The sequence below is a fragment of the Cherax quadricarinatus genome, chromosome 53, assembly GCF_038502225.1.
Source record: "Cherax quadricarinatus isolate ZL_2023a chromosome 53, ASM3850222v1, whole genome shotgun sequence".
NCBI classification, from domain to species: domain Eukaryota; kingdom Metazoa; phylum Arthropoda; class Malacostraca; order Decapoda; family Parastacidae; genus Cherax; species Cherax quadricarinatus.
Window position 1 is genome coordinate 18,434,439 of NC_091344.1, and position 8,348 is coordinate 18,442,786.

General features: G+C 39.1%; 1 protein-coding gene across 12 annotated transcripts in view; it reads right to left on the reverse strand.

The window, feature by feature from the left end:
* Hrb27C (Heterogeneous nuclear ribonucleoprotein at 27C) overlaps positions 1-8,348 on the reverse strand; it is a 367,211-nt gene that overhangs the window by 185,729 nt on the left and 173,134 nt on the right. For 11 of the 12 annotated variants that reach the window (XR_008407579.2, XR_008407578.2, XM_053781454.2 and 8 more), the window contains exons 6-7: positions 4,792-5,062; positions 844-912 (exon numbers count right to left, since the gene is read on the reverse strand). Coding sequence is in view for 10 of the 12 variants with exons in the window: in XM_053781454.2 (XP_053637429.1) it covers positions 844-912; positions 4,792-5,062 (340 nt within the window). In the remaining 2 variants the exon portion in view is untranslated. The remainder of the gene's footprint in view (positions 1-843; positions 913-4,791; positions 5,063-8,348) is intronic. The other variant, XM_053781453.2, reaches the window with a different exon arrangement.

Consider the following 8,348-nt stretch of genomic DNA (forward strand, 5'->3'; position numbering starts at 1 on the left):
TTTAATAAAGTAAATACAAGTACAACCATAGCAAGAACCAGACAACTTGTTAGTCCACTACACTGAAGGAACTCCCATTGATACTTACCGTGACTCTCACCTTAACAAAAATATTTTATTGTCTAAGTCCAACGTAACTACAACATATGAACACAAGTACACAGCAAAGACATTATTATTACTTCATCACTGTCATATGCAATAGTGCCCAGCTTCAGGAATATACAAGCATTTAACTTAAATGTTCAAATGTTATTAAACAACTGATTTGTGTTTGTCATTTATAACTACAACACTACTAAAACTATTAACAGTGTCCAATAATAATGTTTTGATAACATTACCCGTAAATATTCTGAACTAATATCCACCAAAATTCTACACAATTAATTGGCAGAAAGGAGTTAAAATCTTGCAAGAAAAATGCAAGCTTCCAAGAATAATCTAAGTTTTGCAATAATCAAAAGAAGGCATAAAGTGATGGAGGGAAAAAAATAGGCTCTCTATTACACTCAATAATTAATACTATATCCCAAAGTTATCTAGTGAAAAGCTCCACGCACCTCTTGCCTTCTACAGGTATAGAGCTTCAACCAAGGCTTTTCGAGGCATTTTCTAAATCATGCTCCTTAATTGTCAGGAAATAATGTAAAACTGACTGCATTATTGGGAAAGCACATTTTAGTAGAGAAAACATTGACTTTCATATTCTACTATGCATGACCATGGTTAAAACACACTGTTATGATTATATTTCCTCAAAAAGCCATTAAACTCCAGCTTATATGCCATGACAAGAACACCAATGTGCACATACACACACACCCGCCATGCACGACTCACGTTCGTGTGGCTGAGGTGTGGAGGGAGAGGTGGGGGACGTCCACCCCCACGTTCCACCCTCAATGGGCCCTGAAACACACCCCTCAACACTTAACTATTTGACATACCAAGTATCACTTATTGATACTGTAATATCCATTGGTGATTAACAGTTACATTGAAATATTCACTCATAATTGCAATGAAAATCCAATGATGAAATATCCACAATGATTACAGAGCAAATAATACATAGAAACCAGTAATGTGTAAAGCTAAAATTATTTATGTCAAGAGTGTTTTACAACACCAAAAATTAATAATTCAACTAGATATAATGAGTCACATTAAGAAATCCCAGTGTAACTCACAATAGAAAAAACTGTGAAAAAATACATTGGGGTCTTCCTGCCTGTCATATTTCAGCTTAATCAAACTCTCTAACTGTTTACTTGAAACTACTCAAAAAAAATTTTTTTTTATAAAAAGTGCATTTTTACTCTGTACATAACACACACTTCTCTTCCTCTTCTCCAACCAATGCAGCAGCCCACCCAGATCACTGGATATTTCTATATTTAACCCTGGTTGTGTGTTTTTTTTTTTTTAATTCTGTGTTTCCTGCAAATTTGGCTGTTTTCGATGATGGTCCTATTTCAAGATCATTTATGAATTTTATAAAAAGCACTAGGCCAAGGACTCATCCCTGAGGAACTCCACTTACTATGGCCAGCTACTTCTCTGCTCACTACTATTCCACTCATTTTTTTTTCCTATTATGAGCCAATCATGATTGCAGGTCTGAGGTCTTTCCTCCATTTTTGGAAAGCCAGTGTTACATTGTTGAAAGCTGTCAAAAACCCTTTGTATATTACTTCAGTAGGGACATTGTCACCCCAGTTTTACATACAGTACAAATGAAGAAATCTCTTATGCTTATTTAGCAAGACTCTTTTCAGATATTTCATAAATATTGCATTACAAAAACCAAGAATGAGCAGTGAGTGAATGTGCATACTTTCAGTTTCTTTTTCTTAACTTGTAGATTTTGTACTGGTAGAAGATAATCTAACTGTGTCATTACTAGGAAAGAGAGACAGTTTATGATAGTGATCCAGTCTTTACCAAGACACACTTGCAACACTTGACTATCTTTACTGCCAAAATATTTGTCTGCACAACAGGCTTTTTCAGTTTTATAAAATCTAATATAACACTGGAGAAAAGAGAACCTTTGAGATGTTTAGTTACTCAAGCCTGAAGTAGATAAATGTGACCAGACCTCACATACTAAGGTAAAAGTGAGGTGTAGCAGCTACAGGTGATGTCAAAGATGATCATGGCCCACTAGCAGTACTAGGTCATGCTAAACAGTTGTCCAGCTAAGAAGTTGCAAGACTTTCCCTGTATCAAAATACCATGATTTTTCAGCAATAAAGATACTCAAACAGCAACCGCCCAGGGAGGTACTACCGTCCTGCCAAGTGAGTGTAAAACGAAAGCGTGTAATTGTTTTCCATGATGGCAGGATTGCTGGTGTCCATTTTTCTGTCTCATAAACATGCAAGGTTTCTGGCATGTCTTGCTACTTCTACTTACACTTTGGTCACACTACACATACCCTCTGGGTTTTCTTCTATTTTATTTCTAGTTCTTGTTCTTGTTTATTTCCTCTTATCTCCATGGGGAAGTGAAACAGAATTCTTCCTCTGTAAGCCATGCGTGTCGTAAGAGGCGACTAAAATGCCAGGAGCAAGGGGCTAGTAACCCCTTCTCCTGTATAAATTACTAAATTTAAAGAGAAACTTTCGTTTTTCTTTTTGGGCCACCCTGCCTTGGTGGGATACGGCCAGTGTGTTGAAAGAAGAAAGATACTCAAGTGTTACAGGTCTTATTTATGAATTTGTCTAAATTGTATGCCATCAAAAATATGATACCTGTCTCATTATGGTGTCTTACTACAAGCAAGTCTTTTGCACCTTCTTTGTTAAACAACTGTTTAGCATGACCTGGTTCAATTACTGAGCCATGCTCACTTGCGATGTCATCTCCAGATGCTACACCTCGCTCTGCTCCTGAACAATCTGGTAACATGCCTCTGCTGTAAGAGTGAGGGACTGATCACCTCAAAATGAATACTTCTACTATCTCTATAGTATTATAATAGTCTTATTCAACTAAGAAGGCACTTGCAGAGCAAAAACATTTCAGCAACAAAGATGGCCAAAAGTTGCACGTGTCTTATTTATCAACCTGTTGACATGAAATATGATCAATAGTACGATCTTATGGTGTTGTTTGGTTTGCTATAACTGAACACCTATTTTTGTTTTTTTTTGATCTTCAGTATATATATTTTTTACATTGCATATGAAATTTTCTCTAATTTTGTAAAGGTTATATTTCCTTTTTTGTTTTTTCTTCCCTGTAATATACCTTTTAATTCTGCTTCATCTGAATAATTCTACTAATATTTTTTTTGTTACGATATCTGTGTGCTTTAGTTAGCAAAGCAATTCAAGACATTACTTTTTCTTGTGGAATCCCTTTGTAATTTCCGTCTACATTTGTTACTCTCTTCAACATTATCGAGGTCACAGATTTTGATCAGACACTGAGCACTTCTGTTTTACTATGTTCACACTTTTTTTATATGTTATACATTTTTTTTTTTTCAACAAGTCGGCCGTCTCCCACCGAGGCAGGGTGACCCAAAAAAAGAAAGAAAATCCCCAAAAAGAAAATACTTTCATCATCATTCAACACTTTCACCACACTCGCACATTATCACTGTTTTTGCAGAGGTGCTCAGAATAGAACAGTATTTGTATTTATTTCCCAGGGAATTTTAATAGTTTCCATGTTTAGTTTGCCTAGGTCAATTCCCAGATTCTTGAAAATAAATTTATCATATAATTCTCGATGGGTATTACTTTTCCAAACGGCATAAGAATTTATGTTTGCAATTTAGTGGAATTGTAGTCAAGAGTACATTCTGTTTGAGGCTCATTAGTTTCTCACTGTTGATGAACAAAACTGCTTAGTCGGACTTGAAACTTATTCCTATAAGATGCAAAGAGTATGGAAGATTGCAAGTGCGAAGGGGAGGGGAAGAGAAGGAGACATAGAAATCTAGTATTTCATGGTGAAGTGTGGTGGGGTTGGGGGGCTTTGGATAGTATCTGCCTTCAGGCTGTAATTTTGTGGTTTTGGGACTTTTTGTACGGTTTGTTGTCAGTGTCTCTAGGGTCAGAGGAAAGCATCTGTTAGAAAAGGAAGACATTTCTCACTTTGTCTGACCTTCACTTTGGCATTGTGTCGTCTTTTCATGGCCTTTTTTTTCTTTTCAGTAAAAATGAATTTCTTTTGATAAGTCATTACATTTCTTGAAGTAGTTAATAAATTTCTGGTTATTGTATAATAACTTCAGCTATCATTAATGGAATTTCTCACAGCTATGTAATCATTTTATCTCCAATCCCTTAACTACTACTTCCATCTTCAATTTGGATAGCACCTTTGTTCCTTGTGACTATCAAGTTCATTTCTCTGCTAGTGAGCTTCATGGCTTGGTTCCTGTACCCCTAATACATAAACTGTTTACGCAGTGTCTTTTCCTTCATCATGACCTAGTTCTCCATAATCCACAACAAAATGCTTCCTGCTTTTCATCATTGTTCCTAACTGCTCCTCTAGTACCAAAAGCATCTCGAATGTTGTTCTTAGCTTCATGTGAATGCAAAGAACATTCTTGAAAAATTGCCCAGATATTAAACCAAAAATAAAATGGGAAAATCCCACTGGGTACACCCATTAACAAGGAATACAGCCCTATTTTAAAAATTAAATAAACATAACAGAAATAGGACCAACTATCAAACAAATTAATTTGCATTAAAATTTCACTGCATTCAAGCTTAGTTGCAAGTAAACAAAAGGTAATTGAATTAGGACATAGGTACAACTCACCAAAACTCCCGTACTGCTGGCCGCCAGGGGAACCATAATTTGGTGCCCCCCACTGTTGCAGCTGTTGTCCTGCACCCCAACCTTGGTATCCCCCCGGACCTTGAGGGGCACCATACCCCTGAGGTGGATATCCTTGTTGTTGTGGAGGAGTGCCCCATCCCTGATAAGGACCTTGTACCATGCCCTGGGTGCCCATGTGTCCCCCCATCTGGCTATTGTGTGGGCCAAGGGGAGGGCCAAGTGGTGGTCCCATGTTACCAGGTCCCATACCCTGCAAAAAAATAAAGCATTATTATCCTAGAATCAGATTGGAGGAAGAGAGAAAGGAGGAGGTGAATGTATTCAAATATTTAGGAGTGGACGTGTCAGCAGATGTGTCTATGAAAGATGAGGTGAATCACAAACTCATGAGTGGAAAAAGGTGAATGGTGCACTTGGGAGTCTGTGAAGACAAAGAACTTTGTTCATGGAAGCAAAGAGGGGAATGTATGAGAGTATAGTTATACCAATGCTATTAAATGGGTGTGAAACATGGGTGGTGAATGTTGCAACAAGGAGAAGGCTGGAGGCAGTGAAGATGTCATGTCTGAGAGCAATGTGTGGTGTGAATATAAAGCAGAAAATTTGTAGTTTGGAAATTAGGAGAAGGTGCAGGATTACCAAAACTATTATCCAGAGGGATGAGGAGGGGTTGTTGAGGTGGTTCGGACATGTAGAGAGAATGCAACAAAATAGAATGACTTCAGGAGTGTATAAATCTGTAGTGGAGGGAAGGCAGGGTAGGGGTTGGCCTAGGAAAGGTTGGAGGGAGAAAGTAAAGGAGGTTTTGTGTGTGAGGGGCCTGGACTTCCAGAAAGCATGCATGTGTTAGATAGGAGCAAATGGAGACAAATGGTTTTTAGGACTTGATGTGCTGTTGGAGTGTGAGTAAGGTAACATTTATGAAGGGATTCAGGGAAACCAGCAGGTCGGACTTGAATCCTGGAGATGGGAAGTACAGAGCATGCACTCTGAAGGAGGGGTGTTAATGCTGCAGTTTTAAAACTGTAGTGTAAGTGCACCTCTGGCACAACAATGATGGAGTGAATGATGATGAAAGTTTTTCTTTTTCGGGTTACCCTGCTTTGATGGGAGACGGCCAATGTTAATAAAAATAAAAAATATCCAAAAATATTAAATTTCTGCAAACTGTTTCCCACTATATGGAAAGGGAAAGCAATTATAGTACACCAAACACATACAGCAGAAGGAAACTAGCACACATCATTAATGCACTGAGAAAATACTAAAATAAATATTTTCAGTGCTCCATGAATGATGATAATTTTCTTGAGATGCATGGCACCTGCTAAACTTTTCTCCCATTCAGCTCCTTCACTAAACTTTCCTCATAATGTTTATTATAACTAATACATTCAACATTACCCGCTCACAATAGCACTCTCCTTAGTCTTGTCTGCAAGACCTCTGTGCTTTACATCATAACCTAACTATATACTAATTCCTTATTTTATCTAAACACAATACAGTGGACCCTCGCCTAACGATGGCATCACATAACGTTAAATCAGCCTAACGATACATTTTAACGTAAAAATTTTGCCTCGCCTAGCGCTAAAAAACTCGCTCAACGCGATTCATCCGAGACGCGCCCATGTGCGGCCTGAGCCAGCCTCACTTGTCCCGCCGGTGGCAATGTTTACAAGCCAGGCTCCGCGGTAACATCCAAGCATACAATCAGAACATTTCGTATTATTACAGCATTTTTAGTGATTTCACCTGCAAAATAAGTGACCATGGGCCCCAAGAAAGCTTATAGTGCCAACCCTACAGGAAGAAGGGTGAGAATTACTATGGATATGAAGAAAAAGAAATTGCTAAGTATGAAAGTGGAGTACGTGTCTCCGAGCTGGCCAGGTTGTATAGTAAACCCCAATCAACCATCGCTACTATTGTGTCCAAGAAAACGGCAATCAAGGAAGCTGTTCTTGCCAAAGGTGCAACTGTGTTTTCGAAACAGAGATCGCAAGTGATAGAAGATGTTGAGAGACTGTTATTGGTGTGGATAAACGAAAAACAGATAGCAGGAGATAGCACCTCTCAAGCGATCATAAGTGAAAAGGCTAGGAAGTTGCATCAGGATTTAATTAGAAAAATGCCTGCAACTAGTGATGATGTAAGTGAATTTAAGGCCAGCAAAGGTTGGTTTGAGAGATTTAAGAAGCGTAGTGGCATACATAGTGTGATAAGGCATGGTGAGGCTGCCAGTTCGGACCACGAAGCAGCTGAAAAATATGTGCAGGAATTCAAGGAGTACATAGACAGTGAAGGACTGAAACCTGAACAAGCGTTTAATTGTGACAAAACAGGCCTGTTTTGGAAGAAAATGCCAAGCAGGACCTACATTACTCAGGAGGAAAAGGCACTCCCAGGACATAAGCCTATGAAAGACAGGCTTACTCTGTTAATGTGTGCCAATGCTAGTGGTGATTGCAAAGTGAAGCCTTTATTAGTGTATCACTCTGAAGCTCCTAGAGTGTTCAGGAAAAACAATGTCCTCAAGGGTAATTTATGTGTGATGTGGAGGGCAAACAGTAAGGCATGGGTCACTAGGGACTTTTTCTATGACTGGTTACACCATGCATTTGCTCCCACTGTGAAAAATTACCTCCTGGAAAATAAACTGGACCTTAAGTGCCCCCTGGTATTACACAATGCTCCTGGTCATCCTTCAGACGTGGCAGAGCAACTTTCTGGGGACATGAGCTTCATTAAGGCCAAGTTTTTGCCTCCTAATACCACTTCTCTTCTGCAGCCCATGGACCAGAAGGTCATTGCAAACTTCAAAAAACTGTACACAAAAGCTATGTTTGAAAGGTGCTTTGTAGTGACCTCAGAAACTCAATTGACTCTAAGAGAGTTTTGGAGAGATCACTTTAGCATCCTCAATTGTGTAAACATTATAGGTAAGGCTTGGGAGGAAGTGACTAAGAGGACCTTGAACTCTGCTTGGAAGAAACTGTGGCCAGAATGTGTAGACCAAAGGGATTTTGAAGGATTTGAGGCTAACCCTGAAAGGCGTATGCCAGTTGAGGAATCAATTGTGGCATTGGGGAAGTCCTTGGGGTTAGAGGTTAGTGGGGAGGATGTGGAAGAGTTGGTGGAGGAGGACAATGAAGAACTAACCACTGATGAGCTGCTAGATCATCTTCAACAGCAAGAGGGCAGACTTGAGGAAACTGCTTCGGAGGAGGGGAGAGAGAAATTGAAGAAGTTGCCTACTTCAAAGATTAAGGAAATCTGTGCAATGTGGCTTAAAGTACAAACCTTTATGGATGAAAATCACCCTCAGACAGCTGTTGCAAGCCGTGTTGGCAACCTGTACACTGACAGTGTTGTGAAACACTTTAGGAAAGTCATAAAGGAACGAGAGGTACAGACCTCTATGGACAGATATGTTGTGCGACAAAAGTCCAGTGATTCTGAAGCTGGTCCTAGTGGCATTAAAAGAAGAAGGGAAGTAACCCCGGATAAGGACTTGACACCTCAAGTCCTAA